Raw genomic sequence first — 26,556 nt, 5'->3', positions numbered from 1 at the left:
TTCTTTATCCTTTATCAGGAAAGTGTGCTCAGCGGGGATCCCAAGGCTGAAGGTGCCCCCCACCAACCCCCGAATGTGTAATAACTTCTACTCTGGCATTAAGGCCCCTCAGCAGCTGAACTCAAAAAAAGTCATCATAAAGACAAAATAGCTTTTACCCAGCAAGACTCTTAATAATCCCATTTCCCTCTGGGTCTTCATAAAAGAGTCATGACCTAATCCAGAAGAAAAGGGAGGGAGCCTGGGACTAACAAAAGGAAAGCTCTCCCTGTAGTGTGCGGTGGATGGGCCTGCTGGCCAGCTTAGAGCACATGTCCAGTGTGACCCTGGTCCAGTGTGACCCTGCTCGCTGCCTCCAAAGATCTCACGATACCCAGTGATCTGGCTAGTCTTTCAGTGAAAAAGATAAAGGGAGTTGCAAATTACTGGACTGAGTGGTAATAATAATTGTTTTGATAAAGGGGGAAAATAAAACAGATATGCCCAAAAGGTATTTGGGGGGGGCAGGGGAAGGAGGGTGGGTAGAGAGAAAGGAACTGAAACCCAGCAAGAGGCCATCCATTACCAGCACAAGCTCAGAGATGATGTAATAGTTTGCACCTTCCTGGTGCTACTGACAACAGAGATCTAGAACTTGCCTTTGGGTGGGTGGGGGGCTAGAGTGACAGGGCAAGCAAACCCTCTGATAAATTCTTTTTACCATTATTAGAATTAAAATGTGTCATTTGAACTTCCTCATTATTATCTGAGGTTTGGGTGTCTTCAGAAACATAGTTCACACTAACTCCACCTTCACTTATGACTAGGTATTGTTATCCCAAACTAACTAGTTAAACACTCAGTTTACCACTAAAAAAATAAAATAAAATTCCCATTTAACAGCAGCTGTGGGCTGGGAAGGAAGAGTCGCAGTGGGAGAAGCAGGAAAATTGGTGATAAGGCTTTCTTAGAATTTGTGTCTCCTGCTGATACTTCTGGTGTTACTATAGGCAGTAATTTATTAATTCATCAAACCTCATTGAGACTGACCCTTGGGAAAGGCTCTGGGTTTGATCCTATAAAGTTCATCAAAGATGAATCAGAAGGGAGCCATACCCTCAAGTTGAGGTGGTCCGGCCGAATGGATAAGGCTGTCCTGAGCTCTCACACACCTTACTTAGAACAGCGATTATTAGCTGGTATACCACAGGAATTTTTAAAACATGCAACACCTGACTATTTAGTTGGGGGCACTGACCTCTTTTCCCTTAGATTGTCAAATAAGAAAATGACAACAGCCAACGCAATAGCCATCCAGTGTGAATGAATAGAAATTACACCTTTTTTTTTGGTCAGATCAGCAAAAAATATATTTTTGTGTGTGCCCCAGAATTTTAGTAAATAGTTCATATGCCATTAGATGAAAAAGGTTGAAAGTGGCTGCCGTGGAAGATACTGAAGAACTTCCATCTCCCAGGTTTGAGATAGCTGTGGGTGATCAGGGAGGGCAGAGGTTGTTGTAGCTGAGCCTGGATTGAGAGAGTAAATGAGATTTAGAGCTGGGAAAGGCAAAGCAAGGGAGAAGGGGAAGGTGGGAGCAGAGAATTGGACACCAGGTTTGTTGGAGATAACACTCAGAAGCTCAGTGTGGAGGGAAATAATTGCAAATAAGGTTGGAAATAGTAACTTGGGCTAAATGCAAGCCCAAATTGCTAGGCCAAGGGGTTTAAATTTCACTTACTAACCAACGGGGAGCCATTGATGTTTCAACATAAGCCTTCAGTTAATCAAAATAAATGAAAAAAAATATTATATTACCTTTTTTTTTCCTCCTTCAGTTTTTGGAGAGACCTCAAAATTATTCTTCTTCTATTTCCTTCCCCAAATGTCTGTTGAAATGGTCAGGAATTGTAATCCCAGATCTCTCATCAATGGCATCAAAATTACATTTGCAATGAAGGCTGGAAAAGAGTGGACATAAATATAAACTAATGATATTATATTGGCTGCCCTATTGGAATTGCATTTGTTTATGATATAAGATGACAAATAACAAGGTTACCACAGGTGGCATGATTCGAGGTCAGTGAGGTAATCACATCAAACTTACATTTTAATGATTAAACAGTGGTTCATTTTTAGAATCCCGATTGAGGGAGAGAGACTTCCCAAAGCCCTATTTCCAGACTCAACTTCCAGTTCTCTCCTTGGGGAATCATTGGAGGTGTTCTAAAAGAAAGGTTTTGCCGTGTTCCCTTCTCCTTTTTCCATGCTTCTGTGCTGGCTCCCTCTCCCCCTCTCAGATCCCCTCCTTCCTGCCCTCCCAGAGATTCTTTTATTCAGATTTTGAACTTTATCACTGCAAAAGTTCACGGGGTTTCCATTTGCTGTGCCTTCAGGAGTGCATCATTCACTGCCACCCGGCCCCATAAATTGAATAGATTGCATCCCTTCCCAGTTGCCTTAGGAAGTGGTCAAACAGCCACATTCCTGGGCTGATGGATTGGCTCATTTCTTCCCAGCTTAAGCCAAGATACAGATTTTATGAGACTGTCTTGTGACAGGCTGAAGTCGCTTTGAATAAAACAAAATCCAGCCTCAGCTCACAGAAAAAACTCTTGAAAAGCAGCTTATCCAGGGTAAGTGAAGAAAATTTGGTTAAAACCCTGAGCAGAGGACTTCGATGATTTGGAAGAGGGATTTTAAGAAACTCTTTTTGGTCTTTCTTTTTATGCATCACTGTTGTTGACAGGCTCACACACAGAATTGTGTATCCATAATATTTATAAATATGCAGCCGCAGACCCAGTTAAGAAAAGAAACTCACGTCAGTAGAGCTAATGTGATTAAAAGAGACATTTGAACTCTCCATAATGCAAGACAGACATGTTCATCTGAAGAATCCTGGAGTTTTGTTTTAGGCTCACCTAAAGCAGATGAAACAGGAGTAACACCTTGAATAAATAAATAATCTGGTTGTCTAGGAGGGTTGAGAACCTTTCATTTTTGGTTCATCTATGGGTTACAGGATCTTTTCCCCCTCCTCATTGTATAGGCTTTGAATTTTAGAACTGGAACTGACTTTTAGACTCACTCTCCTCATTTTATAGATGAGAAAACAAAGGCTCGGAGTTGTTGACTGACTTACCCAAGGTCACACAACTTGCTAGTGGTAAGACCATGCAAGACTTCTTACTGGCTAAGTGGCAAGGTGACAGCCTTCTCTTTTCAAGTAGGAGAAAGCGCTCCTTTGCCTTGCTACTAATAATTAAATGAAAACAATGCTGTGGAAATAGGAACAGGATGGGATTAGGCTGTGGATAAAGGATAAATTATAAAGTAAATAAAGTTATTTTAATGGAAATGTGACTTAGTACTTTTCCCCACCAAATGCCCCCAAGTGTATGTAAGAAACAGATGTATTCTAATCCTTCTACACTCTTTTCTGTGGCATTTTAAAGTAACAAGGGAACTGAGATCAGGTTCAGTAGGTTTCAAACTCTATTCCAGGGGAAGCCCCGGTGTTGTTACAGAGAAGGCCCCTCAGAAATGAGGGAAGGGACTTCGGGGCCTGGACATTACACTGATCCTGGCCACCCTCTGTTCCCACACCTAAGAAGAGCTCCACTTTTAGCTGCTTTGCACATTGGAGTTCAGAGTAGAGTTCTGTTCAAGAAACAAACAAACACTTTAAAAAAGAATTTTGAAAACTACACATTTAATTCAGTCTACTCACTGCATTACAGTTTAGGAAGCTGAGACCCAGGCAGGTCACTGAGTTAAGAATCCAGGTGCTGCACCTCTCTTCTTGCTAATACCAGTACCCCCCCCTTCCCAGTAACCCGTTCGCATTACCCCAGACCCTCCGCCAACCACACCCTGACTCCAGTCGCACATCCAGCCAGTCCTAAATCCCTCCTCTTGGCCCAGGGCGGTTTCCTCAGCAGCTAAACCAAATGATCTGATTATTATTTTATTGCGGGACTGCCTGCGGGCTGTTGCCTGGTGTCACCTGTGGTCTCTGGCTTGTGATTCTGATCATTTAAAAGTCCTCACTATAGTCAAGCTTCAGTGTGGAACAGCAATCGTTGTCAAGTTCAGGCTCTACAGTGATCCTTTAGCAACTCCAGTTGAGTTCCCTTATAAGGCAGACCAGATTTTTAAAAAGATTTTCTTTTACTCCTTCCTAATACTTTCTAAAAATCAAATATTACTAGGAACCAGTGAGTTGTCTGAAAATGGGTTCTGTAGGCGGGCGAGTTCCTTCTGAAGCTGGCAGAGTACCTGAGAATTGTAGGTGAATGGGTACAAAATTTCTTAACCTGATCCAGGGCCTGATTACCCCAAGGCAGAATCAGATAATGCTTAGGCCACCAGCAAACCAAGGGCACCTGAGGGAGGGAAGGGGGAAATGTCGGAAATAATCTGACATTTTATATATCAAATAAAAACACCTAAGTAGTCATTATGGGAGGGGTGGGAATCAGATCTTTGTGACTTTAGAACATAGTATTCCCTTTATTTCAGATTACTTTTTAAAATTAAATGTATTGGGGTAACATTGGTTAATAACATTATATTAAATTTCAGGTGTACAGTTTTATAATATATCATTGTATACATATTGTATTGAGTGCTCACCACCCAAAGCCTAGTCTCTTCTGTCACCATGTATTTGACCCCGTTTACCCTCTTCATCATCCCCCCACCCCCTTTCCCATACTGTTGTCTAGAGGTGTCACTTTAATCCATTCATCCTTGGGCCTCTGGGGTCTTCATCTGTCCAGACCTGGTCATCTCAGATATAGGAGAAAACTCTGAACAGATCAGGCCTGAGTTTGCCTGCTCCTCTTTGGGAAATGAGTTTGTCCCAGGTGAAAGTTATTTACAAAATCTGTAGAGAAAGAAGTCCCTTGTCAACTCACCAAACTGGCTCAGTAGCTCAGACTTCAGCAGGGCCGACTTCCCTTCTGTCTATGCATATTGGCCTAAAGGGCTTTGTCCTTGAGTTCACCTTTCCTTTGGCCGGGCTGGACTCCTCCGGAGAGAGCCATTATGCTGTTCCACTGGGAACACAGTGAAGGCCTCCGAAGGAATGGATGGTATAGCTCTTCAGAAGAAAGCCCATGTCCTTCCTCCTTGGGGGTGTTTGTATTTTAGAAATGGAGGGTCCCCACACCTGGAAATGAAAGATCAACGATCAAGAGGAGGCATAGAAGGATTAGGTGTGCCTTCTTTACAGTTTTTACGGATATATTTCAAAAATTTGGTTTTCTCCCAGAAACACAAAGGCAGAAATTCCAGTATCTGTCTTGATGGATCTATGTCTATCCAGGTGATGTCTGATATCTCATGAGAGGGTGTGAAAGTGTGTACAGAACTAAAGTGTTCATTTCTAATGTGTTTGTGTACCTGGTGTATGTGTTTGTGTTTCTGAGTGTGAGTGCCATCCAGACAAGAATATGAGTTTGTAAATGTTTGGATATTGGCAAGGCTAACTACACACAAACAAAGCAGATGTTTTAATGAGTTCTCAAATATTTTAATGAGTCCCTTCATTTTCTTCAGATAAAGAAAGGACAGAAGAAAAGAAATGGGTTACTTCTTTTCCTTTGAGTGAAGTATTTTTACCAGGAGAACAGGCAGTCAGCTAGGGGACATAAAGAGTTTAAATTTTTTCTTCATTAGGGAAGTGATGACTCCTGGTGTGGGTCAGAAACGAAACCGTCCTATGAGGAAGTTTCCTGTCTTTCCTGCTGATTACGTGTGCCTGCTCTAATTACTGAAAGCTTAAACTTGGCGCCTTGGCAGCATTGAGGGGGTGGAGTTCTTCTTTCCATAGAAAAGGTCAGCAGAAAATTTCCTCTCCTCCTAGCTTGGTAAGACAGCTGGTGATCTAAGCCCCGCACCTCCGCCTTCTCTGAGGGTCGCTCTTGTCCTGTTTCACATATATGAGCCAAGACCAAAGGGCCACAATTTGACGTGCTAAAAGACATTAGGTGCCCTGCTTGGGTGAGTGGCGTAGGCACCTGGAAAGCCTTCGGGGATTGGCTGCAGAGGAAGTGGTGGCACCAGGCCTCGCTGCTGGCCTCGTCTTCATCTAGGCTGGAGGGCTGGGCCCATTTTCCTGCTGACCTGGGGAGGGTGCAGGGTCATTAGTGAGCCGTTGATGTGGTCTCTGCGAGCCAGAGGAAATGGCCTGCTTTTGTTTTCCACCCAGTAGGAAATGGAATCTGAATCCATTCGATTCTGGGCAGTTCAACAGGGCACAGTGTGAGATCTTGGAGGCTCCGATGCCTAAAAGGCTACTTGTGTGGATTTGTATGTCCCAATCACCACTGTGCAGCGGCCCATCTTTTATGCATTTAGAGCCTGTCAGCCTGGTAATCTAAAGCAGAGTTCTGGAAGACAGTAATGCCAACAGGCACAGGGAATAGTAAAGTGCACCTGTAGAGTTAAAAAATGCATGACCCTTTCCCTCAAAGAGCGAACACAGGAGAAAGACCACGTCCTGGAGGGTGGCTGCTGAGCCCTGATACATAATTCACGGGCCCACGCTGCTCCATGCAGATGGCGATATTAAATCGTGATTGATGCTAAGAGCAGCACAGCTCTCAGGAAGGTCTCCGAGAGGCGTCTGGATATTTCCAGGTCTCTTGTGTCTTCTTGTCTTCTCTCCTACTGTGGTATTAAGCACAACCCCCCATTTCCCAGGAACCCTTCCTGGGGATTGAAGAACTTCACTCCCAGATATGAGAGATCCTTCAAATGTCATCTCCCACCGTTTCTGCCTTTGAAGATCACCCCCTTCCCTCCTGGCACGTGTGAAGCTGTTTCCCTCCAGCAGGGCACTTAGGGAAGGGGGGATGCTCCGCCAACCGCCTTTCCCAGGGCTGGTGGCCGCTGGACAAAGCAGCAGCACACTCTGGTGGTGGTGACCAGGCAGGAGGGACAGTGGGCAGAGAGCACGGAAAAGCACAGCCGTCCACTCGGCACAAAGCACTCTTTGTCGAAACTCTGAGGTCAGCGTCGGTGGATTCTCCTATGCAGATTTTCCACTTGGTGTATAATGAAATAAAAAATCAAATTTGTGGTGTGTGTGGAATTAAGTGTTTGGGAGTTTTGCTTTTTCTTTCTTTAAAAAAAAAAAAAAAAAAGGCTGAAATCACCCTCCAGGGCCTGTTCTGGCCCAAAGCTGAAATGCTTCCTCCGCATCACATGTAATTGTTACCAGCCTTGCTTGTGGATCGGCACCACAAAACCGCTCTTGTCAGTTCCCGGAGCCGTTACTTCTGGCCGCCTGGGCTGGGCTGGGCTGGGCTGGGCCGGGCTGGGAGACACGGGCGCGCATGAAGGATTTACGAGGTAAAGAGCGAGATGAGAGGTTTGAACGAGCGCAGATGAGCCAAGGCCGGGAGACAGGAAAAGGCAGGGAGGCATGTTAAGTTTGCAGCTTTCTTCTTGTGTGTGTGTGTGTGTTTTTTCATCCCAGAGCATGTGATTGGGAACATTTATGACCATTTTGTGGAATATTTCCATTTGGGGAGCATGTGCGTGCGTGCGTGCGTGCATGCGTGTGTGTGTGTGTGTGTGTGTGTGTGTCCAGTCACGTGAGTGGGGCGAAGATGAGCTGAAATAATCTCTTCCACTGAATGAACAAGTAGGCTCGTTTTCTGGACTGCCATAAAAGGTCTGCGAAACAGTCTCAATCAGCCACTGGTAGGGAAGAGAAACGGGGAGAGGGGGAAAAAAAGGCTGGGACATATTTGAAGTTCCTTGGGCTGTTTGCCTTGTCTTTCAGACCCACCCTGTGGAGGTCGTTTGAATTCCAAAGATGCTGGTTACATCACCTCGCCAGGTTACCCCCAGGACTACCCGTCCCACCAGAACTGCGAGTGGATTGTTTACGCGCCTGAACCCAACCAGAAGATTGTCCTCAACTTCAACCCGCACTTTGAAATCGAGAAGCATGACTGCAAGTAAGCACCCGCCCTGCCCACCCTGCGGCCTTGAGCCACACTCCCTCCGCCCCGGCTCCGACCACTGCGCCACCTAATGGCCATACCCTAACCCAGGCCCGCTGAACAAGGCAAGGCCGGATCTGGGACCCAGGCACCCCAAGATGGCATTCATTTTCAGGGGGAAAGAAAGGCCTAGTTGGTCCCATAGTGTGAGGGAAGAGCTTTCTTGAGTGAACTGCGTAAAGAGTAGCATCCTATCTTCAAAAGCTGGCAGTGAGGAAAATTCCCTGCGGGGGTGGGGAGGGGGGTGGATTACAAAACGCCAGCTCTTGACTTTAGAATTTGCTCCCCCCTTGAAGATCTCCCCGTTTCCACTGCAGCGACCACATATAGGAACCCTACGGGCTTCCTTAATAAAATAGTAGCCAGATCCCCAAGTGGAGACTTCCTCTGCACCCAGCCGCATAGGATCAGGCTATTATGAAGTGGCAGCTGGTTTCCTTACAGTTAAAAATTGGAGTCTCCGCTGGTAGAGCAAAGATTTGCACTGATTCTTGCTATCTGTACTGCTCAGGTTAGAGTCGCAAAGCTGGATGTATCTCACAAACGTTCTTCTAATTGCTCTATAAATACCAATTCATTCCATCCTCACAATGGCTCTGGGAAATTGGGGGGTCCTTACGGCCTCCATTTTGCCAATATGAACAACCAAAGCCCAGAGAAGTTAAGTTAGTCACCCGAGGGGACTCAGCCTGTCTCACAGCATCGGTGCTGTCACTGTGGAAATGGGTGGCTTAGGAGACACCACGCGGTCATGTAGACATCTGTGACTGCTTCAGAAACGCCATGTTAACACAAGCGCCCTATAAATTAGCTGAGGGAGCAGGCAGCATTGTCATGTCAAGAATGTGAATGAGCTTTGTACCATCTAGTGGGCTCTGTCTTACAGTGTTTCCTCATTGAAACAAAAGCAAAAGTTTTCTGTGTAGAAGGTCATGTCTGCTCCAGATGAGCATCTACAACGTGCCACTGCTCTGATGGGTTTTCAGTGCCCCCTTATGGCTGATAAATAGTCTGAGCCTTCTTTGTGACCAAGGCATTGCAAGTACAGTGGCACCTCGGTTTTTGACCATCTCCGTGGACGAACATTTCGGTTTACAAATGCCGTAAACCTGGAAGTAAATGCTTCGGTTTACGAACACGCCTCGGAAGTCGAACATGCCACATGGCTTCCACTGAGGGCAAGATCCTGAGGCCCAGCTGTTGGATGTTGATCCCTCGGTTTTTGAACGTTTCAGAACTCAAAACGGACTTCTGGAACGGAGTACATTCGAAACCCGAACTACCACTGTACTGAAAATTTAATCAAGGGGCCAGCTGGTGAGAGAAGTACAGGATGCAGGCCTGGGTCCAGGACCCTCCGAAACCAGTGCTGGACTGTGAAGCTGTGAATCAATGTCATTGTTATCCTCAGATGACTACTTTTCACCTACATAACGGTTTCCCCCTAACAAGAGGTAGTCTTTGTTGAAAACCCAGGGGTTTCCTGGATGGATGCCTCTTGTGACAAAGAGTCATAAGACCGAGTTTCTAATCACAGCCCATCTCTTGACTCAGTGAAGGACATAGGGCAACTCACCAGTTCCTCTTTGTCTAAGTTAAATGCACACCCTTGGACGCATTTGCACAGACTCTCAAGGCTGCCCATTCCCTGCCAGTGAACTTGACCAAGAATTTCTGTTAGAAGAGCTTCTTTATAAGGTGTTTTTGCTCTTGGTGCCTCTGGCTGGGCTGCAGGAGGTTGGCACAAACTGAAGCTAATGCACAGAGAGCTCGGGTCTGAGCTCAGAGAAATTTGACTAAGCACCTCTCTGAACTGAGGGCCAAATTCTACTATGCTTATGCCAGCAAATCTCCCAGGGAAATTGTTAAGAGGTCATCTTATGTATATTCATAGTGGCAGAGGGAGAAGGCACGGCTTTGGAAGGAAAAACTCAGGAGCTGGTGAACATGGTGTTAAGCATGTTTTGCAGTGTGAAAGGCCAGGAAGACATGCTCATGCCCTGTTGGGGGCTGTGGGGTACCCCTTCCCCTTACAGGACCAAGTTCCAGAGATGGGGAGAACTGAGACTGGCGAAGCCTCTTGTAAGGGAAGGACTGAGTAGTTTCTTGCCTGGGTTGGAGCAGGCCAGTGACAGGTTATCGGCTAGCTTATCTGCACTGAGTAGCTTCCTGTTTTTCTTCCCACTCCCCGATTCTAGGCTTCTGGCTTGAACCAGAAAGGTCAGGAAGGTCAGAAAAAAAATCTTTCTGGGGTCTCTCTCCCCCAGTGCCAAATTGTCAGAAAAGGTCTGTTGGGGTCAAGCCCCTGCTACTTAACCTCGTCCTTCATTCTCTCTCCCTCCCCCATTTCCCCTCCTCTCCCCATTTCTCTCGCATCCTGATTAATTTTTGTATTTAGAAAGACACATCCGGCCCTCTCAACCTCTCACTCGGCAAGGTATTTTTAACATTCTCCCCTGGCCATTTGCATTCAGAATAAATAGGCTTCTCCCCAACTGCCTTGTTTCACTTTCTTGTGAAAGGAACAGTTAATCTAATTGAAGTCCTGGAAGTGCTGTCTTGTTCTTCTCTTTCCCCCCTCTCATTTCTGTTCCAAGGGAGCTCCTGGGTGTGGAAAGCACTGTTATCAAAGGAAATCAGCCTCCTTTCTCCTTTCATTTCTGGTGCACGTTTCCAATTGGGTTTGGCTCTTAAAGCCTATTGAGTGGATGCTCACCAAGAGAAAACTGTCTGAACCAACCTTCTGATGAGACAACACGGCAGTAACATCCCTGCAAAAGGGAAATGAGTAAGAGAGTCGGAAAATCAGCCAGCCCATGTCCCCCCCCCTTCTTCCTCTGTGCAGGATTAACTGCAAATATTGCCCGGTGACCTGGAAATGGGCCCTGATGGGAGAGGCTGGCCTGGCCAGTGCAGTTGGCCCTCTGTGCCTTGAAATCAACAACCTGAGGGTCTAGGCCAGCGAGTTTCAACCTTTTCGTCTCATGGCACATATAAACTAATTACTAAAATTCTGCAGCACACCAAAAAATAGATAATTTTCTCCGATCTGACAAAAAACATAGGTGTAATTTTGACTCATTCACACCAGATGGCTGTTGTTGTGTTGGCTGTCGTTTTTTTATTTGACAATCTAAGGGAAAAGGGGTCAGTGCCTCTGACTAAGTAGTCAGGTATTGTATGGTTTGAAAATACCTGCTGCATCCCTGGCCAGTGTGGCTCAGTTGGTTGGAGCATGGTCCTGTACACCAAAAGGTGGCAGGTTCGACTCCGGGTCAAGACACATACCTAGGTTGAGGGTTCAGTCCCGGGTCAAGGTGAGTGCAGGAGGCAACCTATAGATGTCTCTCTCTCTCTCTCTCTCTCCCCCCTTCCCTTCCTATCTCTAAGATCAATTTAAAAAAAATTTTTTGTGGCATACCAGTTGAAAGTCACTGGTCTAGGCCATTACTGAGTAACCCCCAGACAGAGACTTTTCCCCTAACCTTTGCTTGTGAATTTTGTTCCATCTGCTTGTAAACCTTCACTCACATGCCTCAGCTTCGACTGAGTCAGTGCCCTCCAGCCACTCTCAGGAATCCAGGCCCCCAGCACCTCCAGGCTGCTCTGGGGCTGAGTCACCAGCTATGGGCAAAACCCAGAGGACCCTGTGGCCCTGCCAGGTTAGTGTGGCCCGAGGGCAAAAGGGCAGGTCTTGGGCCATCTGAGCAAACAAGAAGAGGCCACTTCTTGTGGTGAGAAGAAGCCACTGCTTGCTGCCTTTTACTTGAGTCACCAGCCAACAGGCTGAACGAAAGGGTTTTAGAAACATATGCACACAAAACGGAATCTTTTTCCATTTCTGAAATCTAAAATATATGCCTTTTGAAAAACACCCGTGTGCATATGATCCACAGCTTATTCACGAGTCCTCCTCACACAGGCACGGATGGCAGCCCAGCCCAGCCCAGTGGCTCCACCCAATAAAACCAAAATCAAGAGCCTGGTCCTTTTAAGTTTAAGAATTGGCCATTTCCAGATGGGTATGATGAAAAACGTGTTTTACAAAGTGCAGAAACCACTAAGGAGACTTGAAAGAATGGTTCTTAGGCTAAACACCCACATAGAAGTCCACACTAAGGATTTCATGTGTGTGTTGAGCACAGCAGTAGTTGATTTACCATGAAGCATTGCAGAATAGCTCCATCTAAGTGAAATTTCCAGCTACCAAACATAGCCCTCTAAAGTTCCAGAAGTTCTTTCTAAAAAGGTTATCTGATAAAGGACCTTCTGAAACCTGAGCCACGCTTCCCTGTCTTGTGAAACAAAACCAAAACTAAGGAGAGTCAACTTTCTTTTATGATTCAGGCTTCTGATTCTAAACTTCACCTTTTGAGAGGTTTGTCCTGGCCAGTGCAGTTGGCCCTCTGTGCCTTGAAATCAACAACCTGAGGGTTTAGGCCAGCAAGTTGCAACCTTTTCATCTCATGGCACACATAAACTAATTACTAAAATTCTGCGGCACACCAAAAAATATATATTTTTTGCCGATCTGACAAAAAACCTATGTTTCATTTTGATTCATTGACACCAGATGGCTGTCGTTGTGTTGGCTGTTGTCATTTTTTTATTTCACAATCTAAGGGAAAAGATAGGCTGGTGGGTAATGTCATGTTCAGGTTAGGTAGGTTTAGAGTTGAGTTTCTGTTTACCTTTTAAACTTTGGAGGCCTCAGTTTCACACCTACAAAACTGTGATGATGTTAATAACTACTTGTTAATGTAGATGCACAGTAAATTAGCTACGGTGTTAGCACCTTTGTGTTTGGTCATGGGGAAGTTTGGGCTTTTTTCTATCACTACTCTTGCTGTCACTTCCTGTTCTGAGTAGCCTGTCTCCTGGAGCCTTCTTCTGACCTGTTTTTACTTTTATACTGGGTGTGGGTTTTGCTTCAGGAGGTCTTGCTGTCTATTCTAGCAGTTTTCAAGTGGTGTGCCAAAAGAATGTTTAAAACATGCAATACCTGACTATTTAGATTGTCAAATTAAAAAATGCCAACAGACTACAGAACAATAGCCGTCTAATGTGAATGAATCAAAGTTATACCTATTTCTTTGGTCAGATCAGCAAAATATGTATTTTTTGGTGTGCCACAGAATTTTAGTAATTATGTGTGCCATGATATGAAAAAGGTTGAAAATCGCTGGTCTCTTGGGAAGTTTTGGTCCTGAGTTCTAAGCTTTGCCCCATGCCAGTGCAACCCCAGGGCCTGCATGTCTGCTTTGCTCCAGCCAGCCCAGCTCACAGCAGAGTGAGGAAGGGAACGCAGTCTAAGAGCGTCAGTGCATGGGGTCCTCCGCCTTGATTGAGCTACTCATGATCTTTTCTTATAAAACCATCGCTCACCCCTATCCCCATGTTCTGGATATTTTAGGTTTGGGATACTTGGCCTTTAGCTCAGTGTCCTGGATAAACAAGGTATTCCTGTGTTTATTTACAGCCAGAGGAGCCCTCCAAATCCAAGAAGATGTGTCTTTCTCCTGAAATAGGGGGTGATATCTTAGAAAGCTAGCAGTTGAGCCCTAGCCAGTTTGGCTCGGTGGTTAGAGCTTAGGCCTGCAGACTGAAGGGTCCCCTTTCACGTCTGGCCAAGAGCACGTACCTCAGTTCCAGGCTCAATCTCCAGCCCTGGTTGGCTCATGAGTGGGTCGCAACCAATCGATGTATCTCTCTCACATCAATGTTTCTCTCTCTCTCTCTCTCTCTTTCTTTTTTCCCCCATCCACCTTCTCTGAGAAGCAATGGAAAAAATACCCTTGAATAAAGATTAAAAAAAAAAGAAAGGTAGCAGTTGATAAATTGACCACAGTAAACAGAGGAAACAGACCAGATCTCAATAATCTGGCCCCTCGCCACCATTGATTTCCTGTGCTCAGTAAACACCCTCGATTTCAGTCAAACAACCAAATACGACCTTACATCTGCATGAGACCCAGTGAATGTCCAGTGCTCAGGCCCTCTTTACTCTCCCCTCTGCAGTGTCCAGCTGCACGTTCCCGTCTTCTTCCCCTCAGTTTCCTTGATTCCTCCAGGTCTCTATGGACCCTAGACTCTGAACTCAGAGCCTTGCATATCACCTTGGTTTGCTTGCTTACCTTTGGTTCATGTGTGGTCACCTTGTGTTCTGAGCATGTAAATTCTCTAAGGGCATGGACCATATATTTCATGTCTGTATCCCTAGGGCACCTAGTTCTGAAGAGTGCTAAGCAGGTGATTGTTTTGGTGATATTTTACATTTGTGATGCCAAGACATAGGTCAGCATGGCAAGAACCTGCACTGGAAGACTGACAGAGCTGTCTTCTGTACTTGTCCATCTTGTGATGTGACACAGTGACAGCAGAAGGATCAGACACAGGCTGTGGACGTCTGTAAGCTCTCTGTGACTTGGTCTCTCACCCACAAAATGTCAATAAACCATTTATTCATTCACCCAAAAATAGTTAAGAACCTACTACATGCTGAGCATAATAGCATTGGGAACGCAGTGATGACCACATTGTACTCTTTGCCCTCATGGAACTTAGAGTTTGGGAGGAAGAAGCAGGTAAAAACATATGGGAACTGATGATAAAGCTGCCACATGTGGCGCTCACCAGAGCACTCTATCTTCATCATCTCATTTGATTCATGCAGCAAAACCCTGGGAAGTCATTGTTACTCTCTCCATTGTATAAATGGAGAAACTTGGGCTCGGGGAAGTTAACAACTGACCCAAGTAGCAGAGAGGGTTTTAAAGCCGGAATACACTACTTTGCCACCTGTGCTCTTTACTCTTATGCTCCACCACCTCCCGCTACACCATGCATTCTGACCGGGGACATGATATGGATATGTTATGTGAGCCCACGGCACTGAGATTTAGCCCAGGCCGGGGCGATCAGGGAAGACTCCCCGGAGGAGGTGAGGCCTGTACTGATCCTGAAGGAGTTAGCCAGGCAAAGGAGGTGTGTGTATGGCTGGTGGTCCAGGCAGAGAGCTGCATGTCCAAGACAAGAGGGGAAAGAATTTAATGACTTCAGGAACCAGAGTAATTGAAGGGCCATCCTTGTGACTTACTGATACAAACCCTCTTCTTAGTAAAGAGGTGCCTGAGCGTTGCTGTTTAATTTTATTTCTGGCCAGGCAACTTCCACCATCTCGGAGAGGGGCTGTGGTCAGGAAGCAGAAAAGACTGAGATTATGAAGAGCCTCTGCTGCCTCCACCCTCCCTCGCCAGGGTCTCTGGGTCTCATACACTATGTCCAGGAACCCCAGTTTAATGCCTGAAAGTGGGGTTGCCTGGGAAAGTCCAGGTAACACTTTGGATTTTGGATTAGGCTCTGCTCATCAGTTTACTCCTACACAAGACTGTCTCTGTCCCTTCCCTATACGAATAGATGGTAGGAGCCAACATTGTCCAATTGGAGGTGTGGCTTCAACTGGTATCCACCTGAGTCTCTGGAAGTCAGAGCAGAGTGAGAATTCTCTGTGGTTCGAGAGGGTGTCTTGCCCTCAGGAGAGACCCTCAGGTGATTACTCATGACATCATTCCAGATTTACTGCCTGCCCAACCACAGAAATATTCTGGTTCCCCCAAGCTGCCAGTGAGCAGCAATACTTTTCTGTATTGCAACAACCCTGCTAATAACAGAAACAGATCCCCCTCCAGGTATGTGGTGCAATAAACGGGAATAGTCCTGCTGACTCAAGCTCAGCTGGCAGCTGACCCCACACTCACCAGCCTTGACCAAAGACTCCACCCAGCAACTTAGCTCGCTGAAGAAGTGAGAAAAAAACCCCACAGATTGTTCTCCTCCTCCTACCAAGGTTAAAGAGCAGCTGGGTCAGCCATTATTTTTGGCAGTTTGTTTTTAAACAGGCGATGTTGCAATCATAACTCTCCAAATGCAAGCTTCTTTTGTGGACGTCCTTCTTAACAATGCTCTTTATCTCCTGATTGAAAAAAATCACTTGAGATTTTCTAATGCACAATCCCACTTGTTCTCCCTCTCAGCCTGGGCACCTCCTCTGAACCCAGAGGTCCCCGAAGGCCTGCATCTCACCCCATGTAACTCCATGTAATTCTCCCATCTAATTACAGCGGGTGAGAGTGTCTGCAGAAATTCAGTGGGAGCTCCAGGTGTGGAGCGGATACAGAGGGAAAGGATAGAGACCAAGTGAAGAAATTAGACTTTTCTAAAAAGGGATGTGTGTGTTGTCCTGTAGTCATAAGTCCTATCTACGGGAAAAATGTATATTCTTTTTGTTTTGTCTTTTTTAATGGTAAGAGGGCTTGAAACCTTTGAATTAAGAGAAACTCAACAGGTAATTTAATTCCATTTTTCTGCTTCTGCCTGGATAAGTCATCTTGGGGGGAAATATATCAGCTGCCCTTGTCTTTCCTCCTAGAAAAGCGCGTCCATAATTGTCCTTCGTTGGGGGACCTTGTGCCTCACAGCTCATCTCAGTTGATTGCAGAGTAGACAGAGAAGAGTCCCTGAAAAGTGTTATCTGGGTATCAGATTAAAATTTGAAAGAAAAAAAAGAAGAAAGAAAGAAAATGTGAGTTGGGCTTAGTTTTGGGAGGGCAGCAAAGCATAATAAAGGAAAATCCACATGATTTTTTATGATTTTTTCCCCCCTTAACTTTGTAGCCAAGCATCTTGGCAGTCTATCAGTCTACATGTGTTTCTCTGCTCTACCTCCACTGTATGTTTGTAGGTGGTTGGAGGGACTGACCGTTAGACAATAATGCCAAACATTTATTACACCCTCTGCAGGCATCAGACACTACTACACCGAGCACTTTCCATGTTTTACTTCAACAACAAGCCTACGGGTCTGGTACGACTGTTATTCCCATTTAACAGATGGGGGCTACTGAGGCCCTGAGAGATCAAACAGAGAGTAATGGTAGGACTGGGATTTGAAGCCTGCCACCCAAAGCTGCCTTCATACACCTGTGTCCATGTACCTAGACCTGTCATCTGCTGTCCCAATGCTTAGGTGTTTGGGGCCTCTCTGATTTCCTTAGCTATTCTTGACAATTCTTTTCCTTTTCTCTTTTTTTCATTCCTTTCTTTGCCTCTTCCTGCCATGTGGTCACCTCCGGATGCCGGCAGGGCAGTCAAGGAGAGAGAAATCTTTCTGTCTTTAAATACAAGCTGGAGGCCTGATTCTCAGTCAATAGTCTCTGTCTGCCTCCCTGTCATTCACCTCCTACTCCCCTGGTCTCCTCTAGCCCCCCTCACCACCCTCTTCAAATTCCCTGCCATCCTCCCGCCACCCCACTCTCCATCTAGAATCTGAAGATGTGAGGGCTCGTAATAGAGTGTCAGCGGAAGTAATTGATTCCTCACACAGAGAGAATTCTCCTGCCTTTAGTGTCAATGGAGCTGAACCAGAGCGTTGGAGGGTGAGCGAGACATGTAAACAGTCTATGGCTGAGCTGTCAGGGCGAAGCCAGGCACACAAGAGGGAGCAAGAGGGAAAACGGTGGAACAAATCATTGTTTCACTGGAAGGAAAGAGTAAATAATATTTCAGCCCAGGAATCGGCAGTTTGAAAGAAATGGTTGAGTGCTGGGAGCAGAAGGAATCCTGATGCAGGTTTTAATGGAAGAGTTTTCTTTGTCTCAAGGCAGGAGGTTTCATTCCCACCCCACCCCTTTTCTCCCATTATCATCATTATTATCATTAAAATAATTACCGTAACAATTACAGTTGATGAGACCTCAGGTTTATAGAGCACCTTTCATCTAAAAGTTCAAAGTGATTTGTCTATGTGTCATCCCTTTGAGAGTGGTAGGAGGGTAAGAAAGTACTATTATTTTTTTGGTCTTATCTGCTGGGAAACAGATCCAAGCAGATACAGGATTTAGGCCAAGCCTCAGGGCAGGCTGCTGGGTGAAGTCTGTGGGTTTCGCCTGCCCACCGGGGCCCATATCCTCCTGTGGCCTGCCAGCCAGCCAGCAACACACTATGGCTGTGGGATAAATAAAGGTCCTCCGAGATCTGACTCACACTATTCCCATCCTGCGAGGAGACTTCCTGCAATCTGGTTCCCTTTCTTGTAGAAGCTGGTGTCCTTTCTAGACATATTTCCTCCTGGTCTTATGAGCCTGCAGCAGAACACCCAACATTCCAAAACACTCGCTGCTTCCACCCAGCCCTTTCATTCGCAGGGGCGAGTGCTTTATTTAACGTGCTGCGTGGACAGGACTGCTTTGGCTCCACGTGCAGCCAGGTGCCTGGAGAACACGGCCATTGAAGAGCTAGCAGTTCTCAAGTTGCTGCTGAGAGACGGAAGCAGTTCCAGCTGACTGGCCACTGAGTGCTGGATTCAGAATCTCCACCCTGGCGTGGCAGCCGCCCTTCCTGCTTGGACGTCACCGCAGGCCCATCATTCCCACACCGTGTGCTTTTTGCACAGTAATGACAACTTTGCCCCTGGAGCCAGGAGAAGCTCTGAGTTCTGTAACCTGAAGCTCTGAGTGAATGAAATGCAAGGACAGGGCCCAGCACACCTGCCACCTACTCCCAGATTGTCCCCTGCTTAGATTTCTGCGTGGGACATTTTTCAGACAAGTTTCATAGTTTCTGTGTTTTGTTAGGGAGCCTGGATGCCAGCAATGGAAAAATAGAAAAAAGATTGGGATCCTAAATCCCTGGAAAGCTATAAAGGACTTTTCCGATGCTGTGATTCCCTCATGCCCAGCACACCTCGTTCCCCGCAGGCTCCCGTTTTTCGGACAGATGGGGAGGTTCTGATTCGATCTCACAATTAGACCCTCTGGGAGCCAGGGTTAGTGAGCACCTATTCCAGAGGGAACCATTTACCCAGCAAAGTGCAGGGAGGCTGCCCCTTCCATTCCCTGTAAGAGACACAAAGCCATGATCCCTGTTCCCATTTATGAGGTGAGGCAAACTGAGGCAGGTGAGCTTGATTGACCCAGACCAGCTAGGACAATGTAGGGAGTCTCTGGCCCTGCCAGGGTTCCCCTTTGAGTCCGAGCACCAGCTTACTGGTGAATGGACGTAAATCGTGGCTGTTCTTACCTACTTACCTCTCTGGTGTCCTTACAGAATTCCAGCAAGGGGCTGGGTAAGCGCACTGCAGAGGGTGAGAACTTTCTAGACATGGACAGCAGGCAGAAAAAGAAAGACCCAGCAGTCACCCTGAAAACAACCTACCCCAAAGCCTTAAACTTCCCATTGGCACCAGTTGCCTAGAAAATAATTTCTTACATAAGCAAACACGTTCCATCTGAGCTGGCTCCTGAGCGCTTGCTGGTCCAGGAGCGGAGCGGCGGCCTCAGGAATGTGCCGCGCTGGGGAGCCGGGTCAGGGGGAAGCAGTGCTCAGCCAGAGGGTCAGGGGACAGGCAGGGGAGGCTTTGTTGTGTGCCCTTAATTCTCTGAAAGTTCATCTGCAGTGACATTTATCAGACAGCCTGTCTGGAGCGGGCTCCTTCCTCACGTTGCGAGGCGTTCTTGGCAGCCTGCTCTGTCAGGAACAAGGCGACCGGGGCGCGCTCCATCATCCCAGGGCTTCTGCAGAAAAACAACCAGCATTTATAAATAGATGTTATTTGTAGTTTCCATACTCTTGCCTTCAAGGTTTTCTGGAGTAATTCCTTCAGTTTGTTTTGGGTTTTTCTCTTTGCGTACTTCCTTTGCTGGGTAGTCAGATTTCCTCCCTTCTCGAGAGCCATGGTGACCCTGGTGGTGAGGGGACTGTGAATAAGCTCAGAACATCAGAGATTTGTGGTGGGAAGAAATGAAGGAAGAAAATGGAACTGCAAACGGCCACTATTCAAAAACAACTGGCACCAGTTCAAGTACACAAACAAGTGTAGAATCTTGCCACTGTTCGAGTCCTTGGAGTTAGATCACAAATGATAATGTTAGATAACTAATAATAATAGCAGCGGGAGCAATAACAACTGATATCTACTTATTGAGCACCTACTATGTGCAAGGTGCTGTGCTGAGCGGTCGATGTGTATTAACTCACCAAATTGAGGGAAGTTAAGGACCTTGCTGTTCAGGACCCAGCAAATGGGGGAACCGGTGGTTTTGACCCCGGCCTGGCAGGCTGGTTTCAGAGCCTGGACTCAGACACACGGGGCACATGAGATTGAAGTGAAATCTCAAAAACTCAAGTGAATGAAGCACTGTTGCTGGATTTGTACAGGAGGATTTTTAGAAACCACCCTCGCTCGCACACCCAAGTTGTGGGGCATTGAGATTCTCTCTAACTTCATGATTTTTCTTTTCATCATCATGTGTTTGGTTTCCAAAGTGTCATGTGTATGTAACTCTGCTCTCCCCCAAGTCCACTACCCTGCTTTGTAGAACACAGGTAATAATAAAAATAGCCAGTGTCTCCCAGGCATGTTCTAAGGCATGTAGCATTGTGCTTGGGTCTGTATGTATCTTTGCAATCCTTCCAACAATTGAGGTGGGAACTGTTATCATTTCCATTTTATAAATGAAACTGAGACCCAGGGAAGATAAATGCATGGCCTGCAGTCATGTCACTATCGGGAGCCAGCAATTAGATGGGCCTGTCTACAGAGCCCGTGTACCATACCTCCCAGAGTACACACACCCTCATGGACAGATGTTTCTGTGTAGGAGTAATTTAAGATTAATTTTTTGTCACACACCCCTTTTCTATGAAAATGTACATATACACAAACACAAAATTTCTGCATGTGATTATAGGGGTTCCCAACCTACTGAAACTCACCTGTGGACCCTCCTGAAAGTCCACGGACTTCAGAATACATGCTCTAGATCATACTTTAAGAGCTTATAAATACACAGGATACTATCTGCTCACTCGGTCATATGGTCACATATGGGTGTATATGTGCATATAAAAATACTTCACTTACAAAAATTAATGTTACCCCGTCTAAACACTTACATGCTAGATTTCTACTGAGTGAGTCTTGAAACCATGAATTCTAAATCTGCTCACTGCTTCTATTGGTGATTTGTCTATTAATTTTGGCAAGTCCTATAGGCTTTGTTTAAACAAAACAGCTAAATAAAAAGAGCAAGAGTCTGTTAAGTCTCTAACTGAGACCAAGCTGTTTCTTTACCCCTGGTGCCTTCTAATATTCTTGTGCTTTAGCAATCTGGCATTCCCTCTGTTCTCAGACATTCATTCAACAATGAGGCAGAGGGACAGAGGTGAGGTCTGTGTGCCCTGGGGTGAGACTGTGTGGGTTCAAAGCCCGCTTCTGGCCTTTCTTTGTCTTGTGACTTTGAGCAGGTCACTTAACCTCTCTGAGCCTTAGCATCAGCATCTGCAAATGGATGGTAATTGGAACAGGGCATGGTGTGTATTAAATGAGGATTGAATGAAATAGTATCTCAACTGAAGGCCTAGCCCATAGTAAGTGCTCAGTAAATGGGAGCTCTTCCCATTGGTACACCAGCTTATCAAATGGGTGGTATCAAGGAAAGGAAATTTGCTTCTCTCAAAACCCCACCTGATGGCAAGCTGATTTCTCCATGAAGGTGGGATGTCCCTATTGACCCCTAGAAGTAGGCGACCTGACTTTGGGCCTGAAGTAACCAGAGACTTTAGCACGGTGCAGACTGCCCCCTGCAGCCTCTGTGTCTCAGCAGCTTCTTCTTTGGGAAGTTGTATATGACAGTTGTTTTTCCTCCCATTTTCCCTGCAGGTTTTAAACATAAGGATTAATAAGACAGTGTTTGTAGATGTCTTTGAGCTTCCTGGAAGAAAGGCACTCCAGGAGGTGATAAATTTTCTGGCCTGGATAATCTGCCCATGAAATGTGGAACTTTGAAAGTGTGAGAAAAATTTCAAATCACTTTGACAGCATTTTAATTATAGCTGATTTGTTTGCCGCTAATAGTGAAAATGCTGTCAGCATGATTTGAGATGTTTCTTCCACTCAAAATGTTGTATTTCGTGTTTTTTAGTCACAAGGCAACATTTTGGTTTCCAGATATCACCAGAATAACTCAGTGAATGTGTTGGATGTACATGCAGCCCCAACCTCCAGCCCCTCATTGGTTCACCAGCGGTAGGTCAGTGAGCCCTCCCGTGTGCAGGGCACCGAACAAGTGTTATAAACGCAGCAGTGGGACGGCCAGGGCCTTGCCCTCCTGGTGCTCACTGTCCGCTGCAGGACACGGATTCCAAACAAATAAACAAGTATAGTGACTAGGCCTTCACAGATAATAGAAGTGCTGATAATAGAAGTGAAGGCAATGGGAGGGTGGTGAGATAGAGAATGAAGGCATGTCATCTGAAATAGGGTGGGTCAGGGCAGGTTTCTCTGAGGTGACATTTGCACTTAGAAGGATGAAAAGGTACCAGCCATTAGAAAAAGCTAACAGTACTGCAGGCAGAGGGAAGAGCCAGTGCCAAGGCCCAGAGGCTGGAACAAGCATGTCACGTACCAAATGTGATAGCTAATGCTTTATGTTACAAGTAGCATGAAAGGGGGCACCGCCTGGGAGGCAGAGGTCATGGCTTCAGGACTTGGGTGGGTACAGGTCTTCTGATGTGTAGACTTAAATGCCAGGGCATGGGCATAGCGTTTTTCCTCAGAGTCCCCAGGTAATTACCTGTGATACAGAAATCCCCTCATAAAGGAAGATTCCGGAAGGGGCTGACGTGGCGCGAGAAGGCCTCGGCATGGTGAATGTAACCAGCCTTTGGTGGTCTGCTGGGAGGTGTCGCGCGTGGACAGGGTCGTGGGCACTAGAGAGCCTTTCTTCACCTTTGCTAGTGAGGAGAGGAAGAGACAAGACTTTGCTTTTCCATCTCTCTCCCCTGGACTCTAAAAATTAATCCCACTGTCAAGATCCCCAAGCCCCCAGTGTGGGTTTGGGGGGAGAAACAAAGACTTTGAAGTCAAGAAAGAAAGTAGAGAGAGCGTTCTCCAGGCAGACGCTCCACGGGTGATGTCAGCATCTGAGGAGAAAAGCAAAAAGGCACCTGAGGAACCGTTTTAGAGACAAAAAAAAATGAACTGGGAGTAAAGGGTGCTGCTCCCACCTAGGAAAGTAAGTAAATAAATAAAATACTAAAAGGTAGCGCTGAAGCTTTGAAAGGAATTTTTTCACTTTCGAAGCTTATGAAGAATGAAATGCAAACACGATGGGTCATGTGTCCGTTAGCTGGTTTGTGTGTCCTTCCAGAAAGTGAACGGTGGCGCTCTAAGAGGCACGGCTCTTCAGGCTATCCCTGGACTGTTGGGGGTGAGCCCTGAGCTTGTACCCCAGATTCCTTTCCCAAACACACGCTGGCTCTCAGCTGCGAGCCGTGTTCGTCCCAGGGCCACAGGCTTCCTGAGCTCCTGTGAGCTCTCACTCGAACCCAACAGCACCGAAAGTTCTGAGATTTACTCCAGCTGTGGCCAATCCCTAATAAAAGTTTCCCCAAATGAGTCAGCCCCACAGGAGGTACATGAGACATTCTGTGTGAAGTCAGCATGTCATTTGGAGTGTGTCTTGTCTACAAGAAGCCCAGCCAGAGCCCTGGTGGTTACTGGGGTTTGTCCACAGGGCAGAACCCAGACACTGGAGGGAGGGGAGAGTCGGCCACCAAATCACAACTCTAGGTAGTGTTCCCCTCGAGCAAACCTTAGGAAAAACCAGCTTTTCTAAAAGGTTAAGTAAGGGCTGATTCTTTGCTTCACAAAAGGATTCACCAGAGGGGTCCTTTAAATAACTAGCTCAGAGAGAAAATGTACAATAGGATTGATTTAGATGAAAACTTTTTTCAAAAGGGCATCTCTTCACTCTGAGATGACGGTAGGTAAGGATGGCTTCGTAGCCGCCAGCATTACACAGAAGGGTCTGGGGCCCTGTACCCATCGAGGAAATTGGGGCCAGCCTGTAGCTGCGGCATTTGTTGGGAGCCCTGCTTTATCGATGATTCTGCTAATCCCTGAAATTGCTCCACAGGTGGTTCGGCAACCAGGTAAAACCTCCCACTTCTGACCGAGGCGCCGGTGGGATGTCAGGGCCTATCTTTGTCCTTCCTAGAGAAATTGGCACTACAGAGACTAGAACTAGCTGGTGGTCTTTATAGAAATATTTTTAAGTATTTATTGAGCATAGGCCATGTCCTTGGCACTATTCTAGGTGCTCTCACGGGCTGCGTCTTATTTAGTTCTTGCTGAGAGTCTGTGAGATGGATGGTGATGATGATGATGGTGATATTTATTTTTTCATCTGCTAACTTATGAAAGCTGGGTTATTTTTCCTAGCTCTTCTTTGAAAAAAAACTTTTTAATGGAAGCAGCTTTATTTTATATATTTGTGGCTTATTAGAGAAATGTAGGCTTATTGTAAACAATTCAGATAATAGGAGAGAACAAAGAAGAGAGTAAAAATTACCAATTGTCCCACCACTCATATATCTCCCCACTGTTAATATTTTAGTATGCACTCTTTTAGACTTTTTTGTATGTGTATGCAATGAAATATATGTATATTTATATATGTAAACATATATTCGCATATAAGTTTTACAACACACTTTTAAAATATCTACTTTTTTCAACTTACTATATCATGAACATTCTTTTCCATAAACAAAGAATAGAGACCTACAGCACTATTTACCATAGCAGCAGAGAATTCTGTTTTATCCATATATCAAAACTGATGTACCTGTCCTCTGTTGTTGGGCATTTGATATGATGGTGTTTATAAACAAAGCATCTTTTCACTTTTTATGTGCTGCTGCTTATATGTCCAGACACAAAGATTCCTATACATCTTTGCACAATTGTCTGATTATTTTCTTAGAAAAAATTCCTAACGGTGGGATTGCTGAAGTAAAGGGTATATACACATTACCTTTTGTCACACTTTTGTCAAGATTCCCTCCAAAATATTTGAATAGATGTGCATTCCTGCTTCTCCTGCACCTCTCCTTACTCGCTCTGCCTCCCAGGGAGTCACTTCCACTCCAGGCTCAGCCTCTTCACCTCTGAAATGGGTGTGAGGACAGCAGGTCATAGTTAACATTTGTTAGGCACACACTGACTGCCACGCTGTGTACTGACACTGTTATAGCTTATGTTGGTCATTTATATCTCACAACAACCCTAGGAGGAAAGTTGTAATTGCCCTGTTTTACATTTATTTTTCCCATTTCTGAGGCTCAGAGGGTTAAGTAACTTGCCTGAGGGCACCCCGTTAATAAGGCTAAGTTGGGGTCCAAGGCCAGTTGTGTCACTTCTGGGATGGGGAAGGGCTCTTTCTCACAGGGCCATGCACTTGCTAGTCCAGGTGAACCAGTGGTGTCTGCTTAAGGAATCCATGTGGCTTCTTCACCGCTGGGCATGCTGGGGGACATCACTATTACTCAGCCGGGAGTGACTCGCTCGCCACACTGACTAGTGTGGAAATAGTAAGGAGGGATTTTCCACAAGGTTTGGGGAATTTCCTTTGAGAATCAACTGTCTTCTCACTTTTGTTTTGGAAGAGAGTAAGCATGTTTTCAAAGTCAGCACCATCTCCCACACTGAAATCACAGACCCACACAAGTCCTCCACCCCCCACTGCCTTCCTCAGTCTGTGGCCATCTCTCCAGAGCTCCTGGCAGAAACTGTGCCATCGCCTACCCTAGACTCTAATCAGCTTCTGTGATTCTTTTGGCTGTAGGATTCCAGCTCTCTGGGATCAGAGAATGAACCTATCCCGATCCACACCTTATACTTCTTTCACAGGCCTATTTATTTGGATATAGCCAAGCAATCTGAAATATGGGTCCCAGGGGCTGGAGGGAGGCCTTGGGCCACTCCTGCTCAAACAAGCCACTGGCAATGAGCTCACACAAACCCTGTGTGTGGCAGGCACATCCCAGGGACGGTAGCCTTTCCAGACCCTCTTTTTAACCGAAAGAAAGAGATTTTTTTCCACGTCGTTTTAACAGGTTGATGCAAAATAAACAAACAGCTGGAGAGGGAGATGGATGATTTTCAGTAAATAATGGTGCAGTGACCAGCCATTGGAAAGGAGCTGGTAGGGAAATTTCCCACCTCAGCAGTTGGGACCCCACAGAAGGGGCCCAAACAGGGCACAGTGAAGATTGCCAAAGCACATAGCAAGGCTGAAAGTATGTGTCTGTACATATACAATGGTGCAGGATGTGTGCACCGTCCCAGGGGTGCCTTTGAGATGTCTTTCGCCACCCAGGACCAGTGTGATTCCATTTGAAATGAGCTCAGGCGTTGGCGGTGTGGGGAGGCAGCCCACTCTGCCTCTTGCTGAGGCTAGGAGTTATGTGCTCAGAGATGCTGGTCCCTGGAGATTCACCCCCTGCGCTGGGAGAAAGGTTTTTATTGCCTTATCTGATATGATGCTGATTCCTTTTAAAAACATGTTGTTGACCAGACATTGCTGATGTGAACTTCACAGAGTCCTCTCAGAGAGGGAGGTGGCCCATGTTTGGGGAGTCTTTGTAATGAATAATTAAAGAGAAGAGAAGAGGGGAGGGCCCAGAAGAAAACTGAAAAGTGGGGGAAGGAGCA

At 46.0% G+C, this 26,556-nt stretch overlaps 1 protein-coding gene across 4 annotated transcripts in view; it reads left to right on the top strand.

Moving 5' to 3' along the window:
- Positions 1-26,556, top strand: part of NRP2 (neuropilin 2) — a 113,022-nt gene that overhangs the window by 7,139 nt on the left and 79,327 nt on the right. For all 4 annotated transcript variants that reach the window (XM_081142238.1, XM_081142237.1, XM_081142240.1 and 1 more), the window contains exon 2: positions 7,781-7,958. In XM_081142238.1, coding sequence (XP_080998364.1) covers positions 7,781-7,958 — 178 coding nt within the window. The remainder of the gene's footprint in view (positions 1-7,780; positions 7,959-26,556) is intronic.

This window comes from Miniopterus schreibersii (assembly GCF_964146895.1).
Source record: "Miniopterus schreibersii genome assembly, chromosome: 7".
Classification (NCBI taxonomy): domain Eukaryota; kingdom Metazoa; phylum Chordata; class Mammalia; order Chiroptera; family Miniopteridae; genus Miniopterus; species Miniopterus schreibersii.
Note: the sequence above shows the minus strand (reverse complement) of the source record. Positions and strands in the feature narration are given on the sequence as shown.